Genomic DNA, 24,610 nt, shown 5'->3' on the forward strand with positions numbered 1-24,610 from the left:
TGCTGCCTCTGCTTGTGTCTGCTCTCTCAAATAAATAAATAAAATCTTAAAAAAATTTAAATATATCTAAAAGTCCCCACGCCAATCACCCAAATTCAACAATTATCAAGATATTGCCGTATTTGTTTCATCCTCTTTTATCCTTTTGCTGACGTAGTTTAAAGTAAACCCCAGACATCATGTCATTTTACCCCCCATGCTCTACATCTCTAAAATCAAGAATATTTCTTACACTACCATGCTGTCATTATCCCACCCAATAAAATTAGCAGTGATCCTTTCGAATTTTCAAATACCCATTCTATAATCATATTTCACTGTCTCAAAAATATCTTTTCGCAATTGGTTTATTTAATTTGATATCCAAACAGAGTCCATCCATTATGTAGGTGATATGTCTCTTAAGTATCTTGGATATTTCTTATTTTTAGTGACAAAAATGAACCGATGAAGAGAGACCCCGGTTGATGTATTGGGATAATTTTCTTAGGCTCAGAACAAGTTGCTCGATTGCTCTTCTGTAGATGGCAAAACCGAAAGAGGTTTTGCAAACAGGGATGTCACGAATGATTGTGTATAAGGTGATCAATTCTGATGGTTCTATTGTTTTGTTTAGAGTAGATGAAAAAGAAAGAAAAAGGAGAGAGATTTCATTTTGTCTTGTCTTTTGGGTTAATTGCTTTTTGTGTGTTGAAGCTGATTCACATGTAATATGGGGAGAATAACATGATAACCCTTCCTTCCTAGACTGTAAGGTCAGATGAGAAGCCGGTGTCTGGGGAAGCTGACCTGGGCTGTGGAGCAGTGTTTCTCCAATCTGACTGCTTCTGTGTCATGTAATTCATTACAAATAATTTCTCTGGTTCTTCCCAGACCTACTGAGTGCAAATGTCCCCAAGACGGAAAACACTGAAAACAGCCTCTTAGGTAATTGTGATGATGATCTAATATGGGGATCACTGACTTTGCCCTCCTTGCATCTTGATCGCTTTATTGGTAAATTGTGAATAATGATACTTCTCGGGGCTAATGCCTCCTTAACACCTTGGCTATGATCAGGATTATGAGTCCAGATGACCCTTGTCCAGATGCTGGACACTTGACTTTGGGATGGATTAGAATCCTTCAGCTTCCATTTTTCCCTGTGTACCATCTAGTATGGTACCCAGCACGTAGCTGGAGTGTAGTACGTGTTGGAGAAATGAATACATGAATGATATTACTGAGATCAGTGACACTTCAAATTATCCATCCACAGACAATACGAGGAACTGGCAGGCCACCAGTGCTAATCTGACTTAGGAGGGGTCCAAACTTAGATGGGAATGGCCTGGAGAATGGGATTGATGCCCAATAATATATATCTTCCCATGTCCCACCTCTCTTTATATACGGTTTTGTGTTTTGTAAAACTTCCTCCTCGTCCAATCAAAACAGGTTTTGAGGAAGTAATGAGACAGGAAGCACATTCATATAAATGTGGCAATGGTAACAAGGCCTTTACCTTTCAAGGAGACTCACATTTGAAAAAAGCACCAAACCTCTAGGAACACCTGGGTGGCTCAGTCGGTTAAGCGTCCAAGTCTTGATTTCGGCTCCAGTCATGATCTCAGGGTTATGGGATCAAGCCCTGTATCAGGCTTCCCGCTCACTAGGGAGTTCTGCTTGAGATTCTTTCCATCTGCCCTTTCCCTTCTCCCTATGTGCATCTCTTTCTCTCTCTCTAAATAAATGAATCTTTAAAAAAAAGAAAAGAAAAGCACCGAGCCTCTAGAGAAAGGGCTGCTCCAATGGTGGGAGAGATGTTCAGTAAGAAGGAAATTCTCATCACCCTTGATGTCCCCATGTAGATGGATACCTTTGGGTAAGACTGTTCCCTGAAGGAAACACGCTGGATGCCTCCTGTGCCAGCTGGCTGGAAACCTTCAGGTTCAAGACTTTCTTGCAGGGGATTCTTACCAGTAGGGATGACAGCTGCTGCTGGTAGATTGGGAAGCTACTCCCTTTGCCATCTTCCTGTGGAAAGAGTCCCCAGAACTGGGTTTCTTGATTCTCCCAGATCAAGAATGGTGCTGTGGGGTCTTACCTGATGCTTCTGAACTATAGTCCTTCAAAATAAGGAGTCTAGAATACTATGCATGCATTAACAGTGACACTGGAATTCAGTCAGGAGACTATCATTAAAGAGAGGAGATAGGATAACAGACTTTTCATGTGATTAGGGGATTATCTTCTGGGGCATTTCAGTTCACTTTGGGATTGCGGATTTAAGAAGGTTGGCCAATGGTAATGTTCAGAATGGTTCTTTTCAGAGTCTTAACTATTGTCTTTTGAAAGTAATTTCAGGTGGGTTTGCACCACTAAGACAAGACCAGCATCCCCTAGTACATTAAGGTGACTAGAGAATCATCTCCAAAGTTGAATTTATATAAAGAGATATTGATCAGAAAGAAAATGGCTGATCATCCATGGAAACATAACAAGTCTGAGAATTGTACTTTGGCAGTGACCATGCATACATTGTCAATAGAGAATCCTGGCTAATGAACTTCCTGTATTTTGATCCCATTCACAAGACCACAGGAAGGAAGTGAACCTTAGGCTAAGCCTGTTCTTGACCATTCTGGTACTCTGTGATAAAAGGAAAGAAATTTCCATAAATCCTAACAGTGGTACCCATCTCTATGACACAAGAAACTTCTTTTCTTAGGATCTTAGTTTCCTTAGGAATTTTTCTAGCATGTTGAGCAGGCTGGTCTGGGCACAGTTCAAATCCCTAGATTACTTCGGGTTTGTTTGTTTTAACCTGAGTGATGTTCTAGACTGAGTAAAAAAAGGACTTACAGACCCAGAGAGACTTGCTCATCTGACAAGTAAGGTGACAGGGTAGGGGTGGGGGCAGGGGAGTCTGAGAGTTTTCAGGGTCATTTCTTTTGTCCAAGGTTGATCCTGACCCAAGATGCAGGCCTCCTGTTTCACACTTTCTTAAAAGTTAACTATCCAGGGTTACTAACAAATGCTACTTCTCCCCAGGAAGGAACTGTAGGACACATTTATATTTTCTTTCACACAGGATCATGAGCTATTTTTGCACTTTTCTTTTCTTTCTTTTTTGGTTACAGAGGCAGTATATGCTTATGAAGGAAATTTGGAAACTATAGATAAGCACATAAAAGAAAAAAATCTATAATTATACCAATAAGAATATTGTTAACATCTTGATATAGTTACTTACTCCTTTTTCTATTTTTATTGAAAAATCAGGGTCACGTTGCAAATAGTGTTTTGAAGTTGCTTTTTTTGTTTAATGTTGTCATATGCCGTTTTCCAGATTATTAAGTATTTTTCTAAACTAATAAGGAATTCGGGGTGCGTGGGGGGCGCTGTTGGTTAAGCCTCTGTCTTCAGCTCAGGTCATGATCCTAGGGTCCTGGGATCGAGCCTCCCATCAGGCTCCCTCTTTGGCTGGAAGCCTGCTTCTCCCTCTCCTGCTCCCCCTGCTTGTGTTCTCTCTCTTGCTATGTCTCTCTCTGTCAAATAAATAAAATCTTAAAAAAAAAAAAACTAGTAAGGAATTCAACGATAAGAAGATGTGCCCTTTTCCCCCTTTGACAAGTTATCCTGTGTGGCAAGTTGTCTTATATTTAAAGAGTGGAGACAAATGAGGGCAAAAATGAATAGAAATAACAAGTCAATTCACAGGGAGTGTGTTTTCTGAAAGTCCCTGCTGCTAGAAACAGATTCGGGATTATGTCTTATGGTTCAAATATGCTAATGACAGCTGTGTGAAGATACGAGAGTTGGCATCAAGGGTGAATATCGAAGTCCAAGTAGGAGCTGTGGATAATATAAAGAGAGCTCCAAGGCCCTTGCCAAGAGCCGATGGTTTTCCAGCATCTCTCTCTCTGCTCTAGGACCTGTACTAGTTGCTCCTCCGTGGATATCTGGTCCTCAATTTATAATTGTTTTAAGGTTGTGGGGAATGTTCTTAAAAGGCTTGAGAACTTTTGCCCTTGATGTGGACATTTGGGAGGGAGAGTGATGTGTTTTTGTTTTGTTCAGGAAAGCCCCAGGGATAACTTAGAGAACTGCCAGGGCCTCCCTGATAATCACCTTTGGGCCCTTGGCCACGTAGTTGCTCTGCTTCCAAGGTCTGTAAATGGGCTGGGTGTTTTCTCTTATCAGTCTCTGAAAACTCTCTAAGGCACTCATTTTACAAGTTCTCTCTGTCACAGATTATTAGGCCAGTGAACTCCCCATTGTACTGGGACATGTTTCCAGGAAAACAGGTCCAAATTTTGTTTGTATTTTGTGGCAATCTAAGACAGCTAGTGCCAAACACACTCCTGAAATCAGAGGCCTGGGGCCCTTTATGCTTAGCTTGGCTGATGTGCCCTTGCTCAGGCCTTTTCAACATGCATGCCTCTGAGTCAAGTTTGGAGGTAGAAGGGGAAGGACAAGCAAGGAAAGGCAAAAAGGAAAATCCTGGGAGTAGGAAAAGATCATCATGGCAGGAACTTTGAGCTATGCTCCTTACTTTCTTCTCTGTTAACATCTGCTTTCAAAGTCATGTGCGCTATCAGTGTTTTCGTAGAAACATGAAATATCGGTACTGGAGAGGCCCATTGGGGTTCAGTGCCTAATTTTACAGATGAGGCAGCTGAAGTCTGGAGAAGCCAATGCTGTGAGCAAGGTCCTGTGATTAGTGGTAGAGCCAGGATTTGAGTTCGACTCACAGTCCGGGACTCTTTACCCTGTAAACTGCCTCTCCCTACAATACGGTGAGAAAAAGCCTAAAGTACCACACCGAATCTCCATTTATATTTAGTCTTATCTTCTCAGATTTATCCATAACTGAGATGGAACTCCTTAGTGCTCTACTAAAGGAATTTGGAGTCAGGCAACTCAAAAATCTATTGATAAGGAAAAAGTTTCATGATATATTATGGGGTAAGAAAAGCAGCAGGGAATATAGCAGGCTGTAATTGCATATTAAAAAAAGAATGTGTGTGTATAGGATAATTATAAATACACGCTCATTCCTTTACACAGGTGAATACCTACCGTAATGTAATAACTTTGGAAAAATGCATGAGAAACTTAATACATTGGTTGCCTCCAAGAAAATGGCCAGGAACCATGGACGGCAGGCATAAGAGGGAGACATATTTTTCACTCTTATACTCTTTGTTTTATTTTTTAAAGAAATTTATTTATTTATTTGAGAGAGAGAGAGAGAGAGAGACTAAGAGAGTGTGTGAGCAGGAGGAGAGGGACAAGCAGACCTCACGCCCAGTGTGGACCCTGATGCTGGGTTTGATCTCACAGCACTGAGATCATGACCTGAGCTGAAATCAAGAGTTGGACACTCAGTTGACAGAGCCACCCAGGCAACCCACTCTTGTACTCCTTGAATCTTACTATAGGCATGTGTTAGCTATTTTTTAAAAAAGTAAATATATACACATTTCAAGATGACATGTGAGCTCAAATGAAGGGGAAAACTAATGCTTCCTCGGAGTTTCTTGAAGGCCTCATGGAGACGTGGCATTTGAGCTGGCCTCTGGGTCAGGCAGAATTTTGCCAGGAAAAGTCAGAGCAGGAAAGATCATATTTCAGGAGACGAGAACAGGATGCTTAAGGTTATCGAAGCAGGAAACACAGACAGAATTTGGGGGATGCTATGTAGTCTGGAGAAATTGCTGCAATGGCCAGGGGACCTGGGGACAGTGAAAAGAGAAAGGTAATGAGACAGATGGCTGGTTGGAGGTCATTTTATATTTAACGTGGAGTAATTGGCCCCAGCGTTCCTTTCCCACCTCACCCCTCCTCCCCCACCGTGCTTCGGCCACAAAAGCCAGCCCTCTCTGCTTCAAATGCGCAGACCTTTCCCACTCGTGTACCTGGGCACTGGCCACTTCCTCTGTGTGGTTGCGGTCTTCCAATCCTATTTTCTTTGCCTCCTTCAAGACCATTTCAAATGTCACTCCTCTCCACTCTCTCCACCCCCAGCACCCCAGGGGATATAAGCACTCTGTCCTCAGTGTTCTCTTGGCATTTGGAATTTACCTTTACTATAGCACTTGTCCACTTAAATTTTAATTTTTCTGAGGGCTGAAGCTGAGCATGAGGTCATTGGTATGCAGAACGTTGTTTCTTTTCTCTCTAATTTAGGATTTTATTCTCTAAGGTCCCAGCTTTATGGAACCTTATTATGATGAAGCGGAGTCATAGCTTTCTGTTTTCGCATGGCTATCCCATTACCTCTCATGAAGTCATTTCTCCTATAGAGGAAAAAAAAGTGAGGGCCAGAGACATTATTAACTAAGTAAGAAAAATGGTTTTTTTTAAAAACCTCTAGGCCTCGTCTAAACTATATTAACATTTTCTTTATTATCTTTGTCCCCAATAGGCTCTTTTAAAATAGCCTAGTTTAAAGCCAATTAAAGGCAGATAGCCTGTCTTTTTTTTTTCAGACCTCTATGAATTTAGAACTTAATGTTAATAGAACATTTTATATGCATACATGATGAATTAAACAGTTAAAAACGAAAAGATTTTTGTTCTGGAGTATCCTGACAGGTTCAGGGTCATTATAGGCTTTTTCCTCCCTGTGTCTGTAAGTCCTTGATCAGAACTTGAGCATCGAGGGAGATATTGTTCTTACTAGTATGTATTTTGTCTGCAATATAATCCATATAAAAGTACAGACATCTATATTCCAAAAGGGGATTTCAAACCCTTAGGAAAAGCTGTACAAATCTGTGTTCTTCGGTTATTCCTCTCTGTTCCTCTTTCTTTTAGACATTGAGGGAATAGCTGTGGTCCCCCATGACAGCTTTATCTACAGAGGGACGTGTATAAGACACAGAACCTTGTCTCTGCCTAGATCACAGGCCCTTCTGAGCTTTCTGGGCATTCAGGAGCACCAGAACAAGCTTGTACCTTTATTTTCTGGCGTAAATGGGACCCTTGACCAAATTATTCAACTGCTTATTTTTTTTCAGTTGCTAATATGTCATGGGCATCCTTCTTAGGAAGTACACTCCTTCTTGGGCCATCCTACATAGGGGCTGACCGAATTCTTTTCAGTGTTGTATTAGATTGCGCTGCATGGATATGGCAGAATTACTTTAACCACTGCCTTTTGATGGACCTTGCGGTTATTCCCAGTTCTTTTCTTGCTGTTACGGATAATGCAGCAATGCAAGTTCTTGCATATATATTTCGACTATGGGTGTAGGTACAGCAGGATAATGTATTTAAAGAATTGGACTTGCCAGGTGGAAAGGTAGATGTACAGTTTTGAAAGTTAGTGGGGGGGGGGGCATACCAAAGGTAAGAACTTTGTATTCCCAAGTTTAAATAGTAGCTTAGAAATAAAGAGCAATCGCCCATGATCATGGAGACTATGAAACAGCACTTGATTTGCTTCAGTTGTGTCATTCGATGTGGCCTCTCAGTTTTGTGTTGAAGTTTAAAAGAGTGCAGCAGAGTATAATGTTTTTGATCAATGAATCCAAGTTTTAGTTCTTACACAAGACCTTTTGTGACATTTGAATAATTTGAAAATTGCAACATGTTTTTCTTTGCATTGTTATGTATTTTAAAGCTAAACAATGGGTTGAGAAAATGCTGGTTCCTAACTCTTAACCCCTTATTACTGAAACTAATGTTGTCATGCAGACTGGAGCAGTTACCAAGTGCCCAGCGCCAGGTGTCACATACAGGAAGTAGGCACTGGATTCTGGCACGTTGCCCTCTACAAAGATGTCACTCTTTGGCACACGTCCCAAGGGCGAGAGCGCCTGCTTCAGGGAGAAAATTTTCAAATGTTGTTAGAAATCATGAATGTCCTAAGAAAGAAGTCACCTACCTGCTGAAAAATGTCTTTCCAACAATTCCTCCTCCTCACCCAACTTTATCTTCGTCTGTTTAATTGGCTGTAATGATATACCATCGTATTTTATTTCTCTCAGTTCTGGAAAGTCTAAGATCCTGGGGGTAGCAGGTGTCTGGGGAGGTCCTGCTTCCTGGCTCACAGACGGCTCCTCCTCATTGTGTCCTCACATGGTGGAAGGGGTGAGGGAGCTCTCCGGGGTCTCTTTTGTAAGAGCACCAATCTCACTTGTGAAGGCCCCACCCTCATGACCTATTACCCGCAAAGTCCCTACTTCCCGAAACCGTCGCCTTGCGGGTTAGATTTCAATGTATGAATTTTAGGGGGACAGAATATTCAGACCATAGCAGACTGCTTTGTTTCATCAAAGTTGCAAAGCTAGATAGGCTTCCCCTAAATGAGACAGTGGGAGGGGAGGTCGTCGACACAGCACTATGAATGGGCTCAGAGGCCAGACTGCTGGGTTCAAACCCCTGCAGCTCTCCTGACTAGCTTGTCATCTTGGGAAAGTTCCTTTATTTCTCTGTGCCTTAGTTTCCCCAGCTGTAAAATGTGACAACAGTGGTATTGACCATATACTATCGTTTAATGATTGATGGGCTAATTTTCATAAAACACATCAAATAGCATCTGGCTTAGTAAGTACCACAGTGAGTGTTTATTTGTATGCTTTTCTACAAAGGGTCAGACACCCTACTAAGCACGGGAGATAGATTCCTTTTCATTGCCTTAAAAATCCTACGAACTATGCATCATTACCCACATTTTGTTGTTCTGGTTATATGATCGGCCCAAGGTTATACTGCTAATCAGCGATGGGCATGAGAATCTGAGACCCTGACTCCACAGTCTCACCTCTCTGCAAGCAATCCAAAATTTGCCATTTCTTCTGTTGAACCTGAAACTACATCCTCTCAATTCATTCTGTGCTCTCGGTTATATAACCAGAACAAACTACCTTGACTTCTTTGATAATCTGAGCAATTTGTACGGTAAGAGTTTATCCTAATTCTAGAGGATGTCAAAAAGCTTAAGGATTGCCCCTAAAGAGACAGGATCTATCTCGAAGGAAGTTATGAGAAAGGGAACATCTGTTTGAAAAGTATTTTTATATTAAAACTGGGAGCTCAAAATGTTGAGTAAAAAGTCACCAGTTCGGAACATCTATCTATAAGCTATCTGTATGCATTTTGCATTTAAAATATTAAGGAAATTAAGTATGGGATGTAGAATGTAGACATCATAGATATTTGAAAAACTCCTGGGTAGATGGAAAGAGTGCTGACTCAGCTGATCCAGTTTCTGGGCCTCAAGTCAGCCCCCAGTAGCTAAACCACTGTTCTGAGCCTTGGCTTCCTCATGGGGGAAATGAGTAGGTTGAACTAGATGAACTTTCAGGGCATCAAATCGTGCTAAGTTTCTTTACCCATCAGGGAACAAGCTATTTTACATTTTGTTTAGCGGTTGCTCAATGGTGGGAGAGTACCTGGAATTTGGGGGAATTCCCAGAATACATGGGCAAAAAATATATTTTTAAAAGTTTACAACACATTTATTTAAACAAAAAAGATTAGTATTTTAATCTCTAAAGAGATTTTAAGAAATGAAGAAATAATGCTAGAGAAGTTGATAAAACAGATGACTTACAGAAGAAAAATATAACTGGTTAGTAAACAGATGAGAGAATGTTAATTTTCATCAGTCATCAATGAAATGCAAAGGAGAACAAATCAAATTGGCAAATACTAAATCCAGTGACTGCTGGTAGTGTGATAAAGTAAATACTTTCATACACAGCTCATGGAGTAGAAGTTGGTCTAATTTTATATCTCTTTTGTTCCAGTAATTGCGCTCATATCTATTTATACTAAAGAAATAATTGTATGTTTATACAAATTTATTTTTAGAATGTTCACCCACTGTTATTACAGTAAAAATCAGAAACAATTCAAATATCCAATAATAGGCAATTGATTAAATAAATAATGTTACACTCACATAATAAAACATTCTGTAGTTATTAAAACTATGTTTGAAGAATCTTAATGATACAGGAAATATTAATGATGTAGGTGTTAAAAAAAGCAAGAAACCAAACTACATATAAAATATGGTATTAGTTTCAGGAAAAAGAAAGATGTACTGAAAAAAAGAAACAGGAAAAGGTACACTAATATCTTACAGCTTTTGGTTCAAGGTGGCAGTTAGCTTTCTCCTTTAGGTCCTTTAGATCATTTGGTATTTTGAAATGTTGTAGAACGTGCATATACTACTTTTATAATCTGAAAAAAAAAAAGGATATATAAAAAACGATCCAGAGAAAATGAGAAGTCAGCCAACGTGGGGGGCCATCTCTAGTCTGATTGGATCAGCAAAGAAAAAGGGAACCCCTGGGGTGCCTGGGTGGCTCAGTCACTGAGAGTCCGTCTCTTGATTTTGGCTCAGGTCATGATCTCAGGGTTGTGAGATTGAGCCCTGCCCTGCGTAGGCTTCCTGCTCAGTGGGGAGTCAGCTTCCCCCTCTCTGTCTACCCCTCTCTCCACTTGCGGGCACTCTCTCTCTCTCAAATAAATAAATAAATCTTAAAAAAAAAAAAAAAAAGGGAACTGCTGTTCACCACCCATGGCTTGGGTATGTGTGTTGAGTGTTGGTGGTGGTGGTACGGGCATGGGGGGCTGGGGAAACCCTGGGGTGTGATGGTGCTTTAGAGCTGGGAGCTGGGCTTGGTGGAGGTCTATGCAGATGTCAGGCAGATACAGTTTCACAGTAAGTAAACATCCTCAGGTAGGGGACTAATTTAGATCAGAGAGGAAAACATAAAATCCTAAAGCAGAAACTTCCCATTGCTCCCTCTCCTTTGTAGACAAAAAAGACCCCTAGGGCGGAACGTCTCCCTCACTCTCAGAGTTGCTTTGATTTGGGATCTGGTTTTGTTGGGGTAATACAGTTTCACTCTAGAGTTTCTCCTTTCTTTCTCTCTTTCTTTCTTTCTATTTTCATTATGACTTTTTTGCTCTTTTGCAAAAAGCTAATTCTGCAGAATCGGGGCAAAGAGGGAGAAGGGAAGTCAGTGAATGTAATTATACTGGTAAAGTGCTCAGATAATCTCAAAGTACCTTCGAGTATCCTTTGACTGGAGTATTTTCTAGAAGTTGCCCTTACTTTCCGGGGACAGATGATGTTGTCTAGTTGAGATGCAGGTAAAGGTTGTACTTGAAGCTCATGTTTCTCTTTTTACGACTTGGCTGGGAATCCTAACCCGGAATCATGACTTTTCTTTCCCCAGATCCAACCCAAAGGGAGGTAGGCTTCAAGCCTTTGAACTGCCTACCCCATGTCACTTATTTGATACACCAGCATTTTTTTCAAATACTTGAAAAATTCATTGTAGCATGAACTATACTTATCTTTTGGTGATCCTTTTTTGCATTTTCTGTATAACTAAAGATGAGAATAAAAACCACAGCTTGCCCAAAAATGCTATAGAAAACCAAAGACCCCACCTTTTAAAACTTTCATCCTAAAAGAATTTTGAACCTGCTAAAAGCAGAGAGAACAGACTAATATACCCCCAATGGAACTGTCATTCAACTGCAGCAGTTCTCAACATTGTCCCACTTTTCTTTTGTTTTTATCCTTACTTCTTGTTTTTGCTGTCTTTTCTGAAATAACCTAAAATCCCAGGCAACATATTCAATCCTCCTGTCAGGACTTAAAAAAATATGTATGACCACAATATGATTATTGCCTAACAAAATTGGCAACAGTTTCTTAATGTCATCTAAGATCCAGCCTATATGCAAACTCTCTTGAATACCTAAAAAACAGAAAATAAGACTTAAAAAACTCTCATGAGCAAGTAAGAGATGAGCTTGAGACACTTATGGGAGGAGGCCGAATTACTCAGTTTTGTTTGTCTTCTCTCTGCAAAGGAACCGGAAGCCAGAGAGAGCGCTTCTAGGAATTTTAAACAATTTCAGCTGTCTAGATCTAGAAAAGTTTTGTCTTTGGACACTGTTGGCGACTCACAGAAATTCTCTATAGCCTCAAAGGAACTCAGATCAGCCTTTTCTTTCCTTTCCATGCAAACTTAAAAAACCAAAATGACACCTTGGTAGCTCAGTCGGCTGAACATCTGATTTTGACTCGGGTCATGATCTCAGGGTCATGAGACGGAGCGCCACGTTGGGCTCTGTGCTCAGTGGGGAGCCTTCCTGAGATTCTCTCTCCCTCTTCCTCTGCCCCTTTGCCCCCTGAGCTCTCTCTCTCTCTGAATACATCTTAAAACAATGACACACATACAAAGCACTTAAAAATGGCTCAATGCAGGCACAGAAATATTTTAAAGAGCCCGTAAACAAGGAGCAGAAAATGAGAATCACCTACAATCGTAGGACTGTAGACAATCCAGGTTACTGTTGGTATGTAGTGCTCTGGGCTTTTTCAATCCTGTGGAATCATACTGTACCTATCCCTTCGAAACCTGCTTTTGCCGCCATTCAGCTTGGCGAGAATTGTCCCTGGTCAGTTAACATCCTTGTGCACTGTTACTTTAAAAGGATATTGATTAGAGGAATAAACGAATGAATTTATCCAAGAACCACCGGTTCTTACATAATTCTCTCCCCGTTATAAACAACGTAAACGGAGCATGTGTGTAACTAAAGATTTCACGTCAAAGTTCGTGGAAGTGTAAGAACTATCCTTCTGCCACCACTTCTTCCCTTCCCTCCCGTTCTAATCCCTTGTGCTGTGGCCACAGCCCCACCCCGGCTCTCTGGAAACCTTTCTGGCTCATCAAGCAGGCAGCCCAATCTGAAACCCCAAACTCTGCCTGGTCTCCTTCAGCGTTTCCTGTTTGCCAATGGCTTCCTCCCAGGCCACTGAGGTCTCTGAATCTTCTCACGGAAGGGCTGAGTGTTAGTTCTACTTGAGGGATGTTGCTGGGTCCTTCTCCTCCTTTCTAGCCCTGTCGGGCGCACTCCAGATAAAGCCCTCCTTGTTCCCACCTCTGTATTACTCCAGGAGCCCCCAAACGCACCCCTCTGGGCTTTCCCACCCGTGATACCCTCCGCACATACCACAAGAATGAACTTGCTGGAGCCCCGCCTGGTCTCCCACTCTGGACTCTCCCCGCCAGCCCAGCGGAGCTGCTTGCCAGCCTGGTTACACGTGCCCCAAGTTTCTCTTTCCCTTTCGTCTCTGTGCTTCTCAACAATGTCCCGCGCTCTACAAAGCCTTTCTTGGTTCCTGTCCACTGCAAGCAGCACTTTTTTCCTTCGTTAGCACTTTGCTTGTTCCTTCTTCAGACATGGTTGAGATTGATGGTTTGTGTTGCCTTTGGATTCTAAGTGTCCTGAGGGCGGGGGCTGTGTCTCCTTGAACCTGGACTCTGCTCCGTTTTATGGCACGATGCCCGGCACATAGTAGGTGCTCAAAACGTCTAGTGAATAGGGACTATTTGAGTAAAAAGAGAACGGACTTGTAGGAGTCTACGTGCAAAAGGCCCAGGGATTTGAGCTGGCCGGCGCTCATAGTATACGCTGTCGATGCTGACAGGCCGGAAGCCACTTTGGATTATAAGAAAACACATACAGGCGCATTTCCCACAATTCCCTCTGCTGTCTTCTCTCTCTCCACCTAGCAACCCCAGCTGCAGCCTCCCGGAACCACTTTCCACTTCCCAAACCAAACCCGTACTTTCATGCTGCTGGGCCTTTGCACATGCTTCCCTCCCTCCGTTTCTTCTTCTTTGTTTGTCAAAATCTTGTTCATCCTACACACCCAATGTCACCTTTTGAATGTAGCAGTTTCCTAATCACCCGAGAATTAATTGCTCCCTCTCCCGGGATTTAGAGGCCTGGTTCATGTCAACATCATCACAGCAGTGGCTCTTTGTCAAATTTATAACTAGTTTATAATAATCTTACATCCACTCTTCTAGGTAAGTAATAATAACAGGAGATACTTCTGTAATAGTCACTCTGTGCCACATACATTTTATGTACTTTACATTCACTATCCCATTAAATTCCATACCATAACCTTTGCAAGGAAAGCATGATCATGGTTGTTTATTTAATTTGAAGAAACGAAGGCTTAGAGGGTTTAAGGACCTTTCATGAGGTCACACAACCAGTCGTTGTTAGTAGAGTCAGAAGGCACTACAATTCTGGAATCCATATTCTTAACCATTAGGCTATATTGCCTCTACTAACAATGGAACTGAAGCTCAGAGAGGTTAGGTACTCTGCCTCAGGCCACACAGTAAATGTCAGATGTTGGAGCCCAGCCCAAGCTTGCCTGAGCCCAGAGTCTGTGCTCTCTTTTCTTACTCTGAATCGTCTTTCTTTGTAGCAGGGGTTGTCAAACTTTTTCTGTAAAGGGCAGAATAGTAAATATTTTAGGTCTGGTGAACTATAAGACCTCTGTTGCAAATTCACGTTGTAGCAAGAAAGCAGCCATAGCCAATACTAAACGAAAGAGCATGGCTTTGTTCCAATAAAGTGTTATTAATGGGCACTGAAATTTGAATTTCATGTAATGAAATTCATGAAATAAACTTTTTTTTTCAATCAGGAGAAAATGTAAAAACCATGCTTAATTCATGGCCATACAAAAACAGATGGTGGGTGTCGCCTGCGGGTGAGCCGTGGTTTGACAGTCTTTGTTTTACAGCAACACTATATCATAGAATGGTTAGATACGCGTGTCTCTTTGCTCTCTCTTTCCTGGAACAATTCAGCTTGGCCCTGAACATGGGTGCCCAACTGAGAAAATAGGAGTCCTTTGGTAAATGAAATTTACGTTCCTTAAGAAGACGTTCAGAGAGCACGTGACCTTCTTGGAGCATGGCTCGCATAGACCGCACCCCAGCTCCAAGCAGTTTTTCAGAATATGCCTTCTATTACTCTGGGCAATGCTGTGGTAGCTACATTTTGCCAGCCACCTTAGTTCTGAGATGAGGTTCTGGAGTTCCTTCATGGTGCTCTGGGCAGCTGGCTGGCTGGCTGGCCTTGTTCCTTACTTGCAGCAAGCTGGGAACTCTAGACCCGTCGTGATGATCTGATTATTGTTCTCCTGGGAATGGAAGGGACCAGTCTGGCCAGGGCGGCTGGAACAGAGGAGAGGAACGGCGCCATGCTCCCTGTTTGGCCTGTGGGTCAGAGGAGCAGGGCTCCTGGCTCAGAGGCTTCAAGGCTCAGGGCACTGAGATAATGGGAGGTCTCAATCCTTGGTGGTGCTCCATTTTAACTCCGTTATGACAGGATGAAATAGGGTTTATAATTAGGAATGTAAATATTGTTTAGAACCTTGACTCTGGAGAACACGTATTAAAAGTTGTTATATGCAACTAATGAATCCTTGAACACTACATCAAAAACTAATGATGTACTATATGCTGGCTAAATGAATATAAGAAAAAATGTAAAATAGGGGCACCTGGGTCGCTCAGTGGGTTAAGCCTCTGCGTTCATCTCAGGTCATGATCTCAGGATCCTGGGACCGAGCCCCGCATTGGGTGCTCTGCTCAGCGGGGAACCTGCTTCCCCCTCTCCCTCTGCCTGCCTCTCAGCCTACTTGTGATCTCTGTCTGTCAAATAAATAAATAAAATCTTAAAAAAAAAAGAAAAAATGTAAAATAAAATCTTTATAGAATATAAAATAAAAGTTGCAAACTAGCATCTTGCAAGCAAAGTTTCAGAACAAAAGCCATTTGAAACAGAAATCATCTTTGTATAAAATAAACTGGGGGGGAATTGGGAGATGGGTATTAAGGAGGACATGTGATGTGATGAGCACTGGGTGTTATATGCAACTGATGAACCATTAAATTCTACCCTTGAAACTAATAATACAGTATATGTTAACTAAATTGAATTTGAATAAAAAATTAAAAAAAAAAAGAAAACAAACTGAGGGGTCCCTGGTTGTTTCCGTTGGTGGAGCATGTGAGTCTTGATCTCAGGGTTGTGTGTTCGAGCCCCACGTTAGGTGTAGAGAACACTTAAAAACAAAATCTTAAAAAAAAAAAAAAAGAATTTCCTTCTTTGATTTTGAAGAGGGAATTTAGTCATTATTTGTAGCAATGAGAAACTCATTAAGGGGAATTACTAAAGCAGGACTGAAAATTAGTGAAATGAACTCTCTTAAGATGAAACTCAAGATAAAATACTACTTGAAAAGATGGCAACTGCCGGGGCAGTAACCCCAATTAAAGTGTCTTGAAACTGGGTCTGCATAGGAAGCGTGGTTGTATTTGAGATGTGGGGCCAGTGCCACAGGCTGAGGGGAACATGCAGGGCTGCTGGGGCTCTGGAGTCGGACAGGGTAGGGCTCACTTTGCCCCTGCCACTTGCTTGCTGTATGGCTGCAGGCAAAACTTGCCACAGCCTCCAGTCTCTACCGCTGTGAAACAGTGATTTCTCTACGCGTTTCTAGTATGCTCTCAGGACACGTTATGGCGCCTGCCACACAGGAAGGCCTAAACAAATGCTTTTTTAAAATGAATAAAACAACTAATGAATAATACAAAGTACTTGGTACAGACCCTGAAAGATGCCGAAAAATGTAAATAAAGGTCGCAAAACAACCATGGACCCAGTAATGCCACATTTGTGAATATATCCCCCAAGAAATCATCATCCCATATAAAAGTAACTTACATATATATACATACATATATATATATTTGTATAGGTATTTTTATATGTAAAATAGCACAGTTGCTAATGATGGAGAAATCCTAGGGAATGAACTCAAAGACTTAGCTAACCATGGAGAACGGCTGGGCTCTTATGGATTGTTGAAGCAATGGAAAGCTATTTAGCTAAAACCTGGCAAGTGTGTAGACTATTGAAAATCAACATTTAAAAAAAAAATCTGAGAAAATGTTGAGAAGATCTGTAGACGTGTATTTATTAGAGAATGAACCTGAATTGGAATCTGGAGTGATAACATTTGGAGATAATGACATTTTTCTCTATTAAGTTGCTTAAGAGTTTTTGAATTGGGCCTCACTGGCCCCCCCTCCCCAGCCAAAGAAAAGAAAGGAAATGAAGGCCCCAACCCCGTTGCCAGATGGGGAGGTCTCCGTGGGCTCATCCATGCGGGGCAAGGCCTGGTCTCGCTGTGGTGTCCCTGCTAGGCTGTGGAGGGTGGTCACTGAGGGGAGGTCCTGTTGGGAGATGAGGTTACTGAAGTACATGATGCTTTCTTCATCATCTAAGTGTGTTATATTCGTGGTAGAATCCATTTCTTAATGAATGAATTGGCTGCTGCTCGTGTGCAGGTCCTCTGCCCAAAGCCCATTTGAGGAGGATGACTTTCAGATGTATCCTCTGTAATCGAGAGGCCATCCTTGGTTCATATTTTTTGAGGAAGATAGCTTAGGATTCCATCAGCATTTGGAAATAGGCCACCTCAATCAAAGGCCAGATAACCTAGAACTCGCAATAATAATTAGTTAATAACGATCATAATTGTGGCTTCGTTGGTATGATCGCTACCTGATCCTTAAGCACTTCCTGCGAGGAAGGCGAGGCAATTCTTATTCCAGGTTTACAAAGGAGGCATAAGCCCAAGAGGGCAAATACTCTATCAGGGCGTGATGACGGCTACAGCATGGGTCTGTGGGAACCGATTATGACAACACAAGGGGGGGTGACTGTGACAGCCGTGGCTCAGGTCATTAGAAACCATTCTCAAGAAGAAGTGGGAGTTGGGGGGCGGCGAGTGAAGGGAAAGGTCTTTGCAGGCAAATAGGAAGCACAGAGTATGTCCGAAGAAAGATCAGTAGGGAAGAACGGGGATCTGCTAGGTGGCATGGGACCCAAGGCCAGAGTGACTCCTGGACTTCCTATTAGATAGCCCTCAGCTTTCCAGGAGATGAAATGGATGAGGGCACCTCATCCTTATGCCCTCCCTCTTGTCTGCCTCTGTCCTTCTACTGCAGTGGACAGAGGCTCCCGCCTTACCCTGTTGCCTTTGGGGGATGAAGACTCGCTCCCATCTTCTCTCCATGTGCAACACATCTGGCCCCATTGAAGGTGTACTTTCCATGAAAACAGTGAGAAAAGGAATAAAGGGAGACAGAACTCAAGTTACTGAGAACTGAGAGCTTCTGAGATTGAAGGTGCATTGATTCCAGTGTGACTGAAGCCTTCACAGGGTCATTTTAGTGGCCTCCCTCATGATGCCATTTGAATTCACTCTCAGTAACTCTTTTCTGCATTGAGAGACATATAATGGGGGCCCTCCTGCTGGTTAGCCATTTGTGCAGTACCACAGAAAAAACTCATCTGTTTTTCACCGACAGTCCCTTTTAGGGAGAATTTCTCATTGTAGGAGAAATTCCGCGGAAAGCAAGCCCATCAGCTTTCCAGACTGACGATGGGACCCATAACAGCTCTTTTGTGGGTACATGTGACACACCAACTGGAGATGATCTGTCATGTCTATATAGGGTAGTGCTCTAACCTGGACCGGAGGCCCTCCCCCCACCTCCCAGCTCCATATTTAGCCATCTGCTGAAGGCTTCATGTGTCATCCGAGGTTTATCATCTGTCTTTGCTGCTACAGAACAATTCAGGGGTTTAGCTTCTTGTATTCACTGAGGCTGGTAAAGAAGTTTTCTCCTTTGGCCTCAGTTTTAATAGAACCACAGAGAAAGTCAATATTCTCTAATTGCTTTACAATTTGGGAAACTGAGACCCTGAGAGCTGACCCAATGTGACTCTTAGTGCTAGAGCTGGCTGGGAATGAAGGTCATTGACTTCTGGAAGCTTGGTAGGTGGCAAGGCTCAAAATAGGAATTTCTTTGTTCACACTGTATTTTTGTTTTCACACTACAAGAAGAAATCCCCCCTTTTCTGGTCATCGTGGCTGGATGTAAGATTTACAAGGCAGTCTTTGGCAGAGAGAACTCTATAGGGCTACTTCTAATTCCCCACTTACAATTAATCATTGTTAAGCATTGCATTTGGTGACTATCATCTAACAATGACATTAATTATAAGGACTACTTACTTATGAAAGTAGGACTGACTTACTTATGTTTGCTACGTGTTGACTGTGTACATGTAGTATGTTTACATTATGCACTATGCTAGGGACTTTATACATCTAAACTTAGTTAATTGTCTCAGCAACCCGGTGATGTTGATGTTATTACACTGATTTACAGAGGAGGAAACAGACTTAGGGAGGATAAGAAACTCTGCTACGGTTGTTGCATAAGGGGTTGTTTCCAAGCCAGGATTCAGTTCCAGATCCACCCAACACTAAAGTTGGTGTTCTAGCCTCATCAACTTCTTGTTGCAGGTACCTACTCAGGAAATTTGGCCTTTGCTCAATCAATCTATTAGAAAGATTTTATTTAATAACCAAAAGTCTGACACATGCACATTTTTCCCTAGTTCCTGTCCTGCTCCATTAGCATCAAACTGAAACTCAAAAATGTCTTAAAATGTCTTGGCTCTGGACCAAGTAATGAGGGAGTCACAAACGCATATATTTAAGTCATGCGTAGATCTAAAGAGCTAAAATCAGAGACCTGACAGAACCCCTCAAGGAGACCTCGCTCAAAGGTCTGGTGACAAAGAGGTAGGTATCTAGGACCATGGTGCGTGAAAGTGACCCATTGTGAGTCTCAAGACAGAGTCTAGTCAAACATTTGACATCCTAGCCCCCGTGCCATCAACATTCAATATTTGGCATTTTATTTATTTATTTATTTTTGAGAGAGAGAGAGAGTGCACACATGAGTGTGAGAGTGTTGGGGGGAGGGACAGAGGGAAAGCAAGAGAGAGAACCTTACTCCCTGCTGAGCGTGGAGTCCTGCGGGGCTCTATCCCAGGACCCTGAGATCATGACCTGAGCTGAAATCGAGAGTGTTATGCTTAACTGATTGAGCCACCAGTTAAAGTTTTATTTAAAATTTAGCATTTCATTTATTTATTTTTTTAAATATTTTATTCATTTATTTGACAGAGAGAGACACAGCGAGAGAGGGAACATAAGCAGGGGGAGAGGGAGAGGGAGAAGTAGGCTTCCCGCCAAGCATGGAGCCCGATGCGGGGCTTGATTCCGGGTCCTTGGGACCAGGACCCGAGCTGAAGGCAGACGCTTACCAATTGAGCCACACAACTGTCCCTAAAATTTAGCATTTTAAATAAACAGTAGTGGAAATACATAACATGATGGTTCCCTGTAGGTCCCATGCGCCAAGTTCTGTACTAAGACAGACTCTCCACATGCTGAATACTTACAATAACTGCATGAAGAAACCAGGGTTCCCCAAGGTTAAGTAACTTGGCCAAAGCCACCCAGCTCATGGGTCATTAAAAAATGAATCCGTGAAATTTGTATGAATTATGTATTTGATTAACTCATTTGCAAAGCCTATTATTTCAAATTAAACAAACAGAAACTATAAGTTGATAAGAATAAAGATTTCTTGGAAGCGAGTGGCAGGATTTAGAGGAGTCATTTTTAAAAGTATTTTTTTAAATATTTAAAATTTTAAAAAATATTTTAAATTTTTAAAAATTAAAAAAAATTTAACCTATTTTTTAATTGAAAATAATATTTTAAAAATTATGTTTTGAGGGATGCCTGGGTGGCTTAGTCAATTAAGCAGCCAGCTGTTGGTTTTGGCTCAGGTCATGATCTCAGGGTCCTGGGATCGAGCCCTGCATGGGGCTCCATGCTCAGCGGGGAGTCTGCTTGAGGATTCTCTCCTTCTCCCTCTGCCCCTCTACCCGACCACCTCTAAAATAAGTAAATAAATCATTTAAAAAATTGTTTTTTGAGGCAGACCTATACATTGCTTTACACGCGAGAAGTTGGAATATCACCAATCAGGGAGGTTATAAGCCCAGATTGTCCTAATAACCTTTATTCTGAATTTTGGTCTGAAAGACCTTTCCTTTGTCTGAGGCTGGGCTGGCCTGCGATGACGTCCTTCGGCAGACGGGACACTGTCTTCAAGGCTGATCTCATCGTCTGGAGCTCTCACACCAGTAGTGAATGAGAATTTATTTGACCTTCTCAGGAAATTCAGATGTTGTCATTTATCTAGCCCTATTTAAGGACACACACTGAGTAGGGTTGCTTTTAAGCAAGTGCTCCAAGCGAGGTCATCGTCTCGGTTATAGAGCTTGATTTCAGAGGCAGAAAATGCCAAGGACAGTGCCGTTTATATTACATCTGTAGCCAGTTTTTGGCGAAACATCAAGAGAAAAACCACAGCCAATTTTTAGAGTTCTGGTGATTTCTCTTCTCTGATCTTAGTGCAAATTCCCACATAAACCGAGGACTGGCTGATTAATCAATACATTACGGGACATACTTATATGGTCACTCATTATGCTTCTCTTTGTCACAGTTCCCAAAGTGGCTAGGATCCATTAGAAACTGAAGCTACCGCGCCTTCCCCACCTTGTGGACCAGAAGCCAACAGAGAGCTGTTTGAAAGTGAGCATTCACACATCAGGTTGCTACTGAGGTCTTTTTCATGTTAATATCAGAGCAGTTGCTGGTGTTTTTTTTTTTTTTTTTTTTTTTTTTAATCACTGGGCTGATTTAGAGATAAAAACCAGCTTTTGCTTCTTGACTGGGTGGAGTTGTGGGTGTCTGGGCTGGGGTATATGCACAGCTTTCCTGACCAAAGGGGAGAGTGATTGGACAGTGGGTTGGACGGCTACATCGAGGGGAGCCCTGTGTTTAATTAGCATGCCAATGAGGAAGCTCCCCGTCTTTAAAAAGGGAAAGGGGCTCCTGAGTGGCTCAGTCGGCTGAGCAACCGACTCGTGACTTTGGTTCAGGTCATGATCTCAGAGTCGTGGGATCAAACCCTGCATCAGGCTCTGTGCTGAGCATAGTTCCTCCTTGGGATTCTCTCTCTTCCTCTGCTTCTCCGCACTCCTCCTCCACTTGCAGGAGATTTCTCTCTCTCTAAAAAAAAAAAAGAAGAAGAAGAAAGACTCAATCCCCCCCTCCCCTCTTTCTTTCTGTTGCAGCTGGTTGCAGTTGAAGACTGGCCTTTGAAGGTTTTCCATGTAGAGCGTACATCTGTACATCTCCCTCGGATGGACGGGGAGAATTGCTGTCCGAGGTCCTGAGAACAGGACCCCCCCCCCCCCCCCCCGCCCCCCGGCCCCCTCTGGATTTCATTGGCTGCGTTGAATGGCCTTTGCTTCAGCAGCCCACTGAGGGCCCTTTCCATTGGGGTTCTGAACTTGTAACTAGGACTGCAGGCTGGGAAGATGCTGAGTTCCATCAAGTGTGTGTTGGTGGGAGATTCAGCTGTGGGGAAAACCTCTCTCCTGGTGCGCTTCACTTCAGAGACCTTCCCTGAGGCCTACAAGCCCACAGTGTATGAGAACACAGGTGTGGACGTCTTCATGGATGGCATCCAGATCAGTCTGGGCCTCTGGGACACAGCGGGTAATGATGCCTTCCGAAGCATCCGCCCCCTGTCCTACCAGCAGGCTGACGTGGTGCTGATGTGCTATTCTGTGGCCAACCATAACTCTTTTTTGAACCTCAAGAACAAGTGGATTGCCGAAATCAGGAGCAACTTGCCCTGCACCCCCGTGCTGGTGGTGGCCACCCAGACGGACCAGCGGGAGATGGGGCCGCACAGGTCCTCCTGCATCAATGCCATAGATGGAAAAAAACTGGCCCAGGAAGTGAGAGCAAAGGGCTATCTGGAGTGCTCAGCCCTCAGCAACCGGGGGGTTCAGCAGGTGTTCGAGTGCGCCGTCCGGACTGCCGTCAACCAAGCCAGGAGACGCAACAGAAGGAGGTTCTTCTCCATTAACGAGTGCAAGATTTTCTAGCCTCCCAGAGACTCTGCCCACACTCATTTGCTCCCTGCAAAGACTCACAGGGACAGGGAGAGCAGGCAAGCCAGCAAGGACTGATGCTCTTTCTAGGTACGTCTGTCACAGCACTTCCCTTAGGATGCTCTCATTGATGGGACTTGGCCACTAGCTGTTTTTATGAAATATACTCTACAAATGAAAACCTCTTGCCCCGTCCGATTGGAAGGTTCTATAATGAAGATTCGATTAAAAAAACAAAGTAGTCTCCATCATTTTGGACAATGAAGTGAGTTTTTCCAAGAATTCCATATTTAAAGACACATTTTATTTAAATGATAATACAGTGCATAGCTCTTGTATACAATTAGTTTTTACATTTGAGAAGGCTTTCCCTATACGGTCCCAAACATGGACTGCTGTATGAGGGATATAACCCTCTGGGGTTCTGCCATAGGCTTGTAGTGTTTTCCCCTGAAGTAGTGATTTTCTGGAGACCATTTGCCCGCTAGGTATTACCAGGTAATCAGATTTTTAATCTGATTTTTAATCATGGCCGGACCCTTGCATTTACTCTCCCATCCCCCTGTTATTCAGAGTTGTATATAAGATACAGTTCAAGAACATAAGATTCTTCAATGCGACCTAATTAAAAATTGACATTTTAAACAGCTGTCAATAAATTGCTCTATAATTACATATTTCTTTTTAAAAAGCATTTCTTATTTATGATCCTACCTTTTACCCAGAGAAGTTCAATTGTGCACTAAGCGTTCTTCCCTCTTTCACCAAAATAGACGGAAGGGAAACCTTCCAGGTAGGGAATCAGACTTCTCCAATGCAACCAATGCAACAGAAGAGAGGAAGTCTCACTTTCATTTCAGGAACCGGTACCCTTTGCCTGCTTCTTCCAACACCGTGGTTCCTAGCTGGTTGTAGGTCTTCTGACGACGAGCAGGCTCAAATTTCTGTATGATGGTAATTTAGAAAATTTACTGATTGAGCGCTAAACTGAGCTGGCGTGGCAACATAATTTATTAATGTTAGGATTGAATCCAGATCACTGGGAAGGCATCTACCTATATATATATATATGTGTATGTGTAAGGGAAAAAAAGGTGGGAACTTATCATTTTTACTATTTCATGATTATGAAACACCTGAGTGAAAAAAAGAATTCATGAATTCCAAGCACAGGGAACAGGCACACTGTATAACAAATTGTTCACATAATAAAGTTATCAGGAGAAATATTGAATACAGAAGGACTCATCTCTACCTCCTCCAACCTCTTTCTGTCTAATAGCTTAAAAGCAACGATATTGCTCAGCTGTTAAAGTTGAGAATAGAGGACTGTGTAATGGGAGGGAGACATTGTGAAGGCGGGCATCCGGGTATATCATTTGCTCACCTAATTGAATAAAACTTAGAACTACTCTGAACCACATTTGTTGAAGTCCCTCATTGTTCTAGCACAGCATGGCCATCGCGTACAAATGGTAAGAGAGTGGGCATGAATGACTATGAATAACGTATGTCGACATAACCAACACAATTTTTTAGTTTCCTTATGTGCCCAGTCCTTTACAACTATAATCAGTGTTAAGATTAACTCTGTGCTTGTCCTCAGACTCCTTTCTCCTTCTCGTCTCCTCTCATGCACATCCAGGAAAAGGTGCGGGACCTGGGTCTTAGTCTCTCTCTGGGGCCAGGGTTCCCTTAGTTCCCTGGGACTGACCTCTCTGCCTTCACCCAGACATTTCCAGACCTCCTGTCCTGTGGCTTGTCCTCACCTCTGTGTCACCCGTGTGCCTGGCTTGAGAGCAGCCATAATTCAGCTCTCCTCACCGCGCCTCCAGAGGCTCGGAGGGCTTGAAAGCCAACC

The 24,610-nt window shown here is 42.6% G+C and overlaps 1 protein-coding gene across 4 annotated transcripts in view; it reads left to right on the plus strand.

Moving 5' to 3' along the window:
- Window positions 1–24,165, plus strand: part of RHOH (ras homolog family member H) — a 45,958-nt gene extending 21,793 nt beyond the window's left edge. For all 4 annotated transcript variants that reach the window (XM_080796758.1, XM_080796756.1, XM_080796757.1 and 1 more), the window contains 2 exons: window positions 21,288–21,376; window positions 21,922–24,165. In XM_080796758.1, coding sequence (XP_080652884.1) covers window positions 22,168–22,743 — 576 coding nt within the window. In that variant the 5' untranslated portion in view covers window positions 21,288–21,376; window positions 21,922–22,167 and the 3' untranslated portion in view covers window positions 22,744–24,165. The remainder of the gene's footprint in view (window positions 1–21,287; window positions 21,377–21,921) is intronic.
- Window positions 24,166–24,610: the final 445 nt, after the last annotated feature.

This window comes from Martes martes (genome assembly GCF_963455335.1).
Source record: "Martes martes genome assembly, chromosome: 2".
In the NCBI taxonomy this organism is placed as follows: Eukaryota; Metazoa; Chordata; class Mammalia; order Carnivora; family Mustelidae; genus Martes; species Martes martes.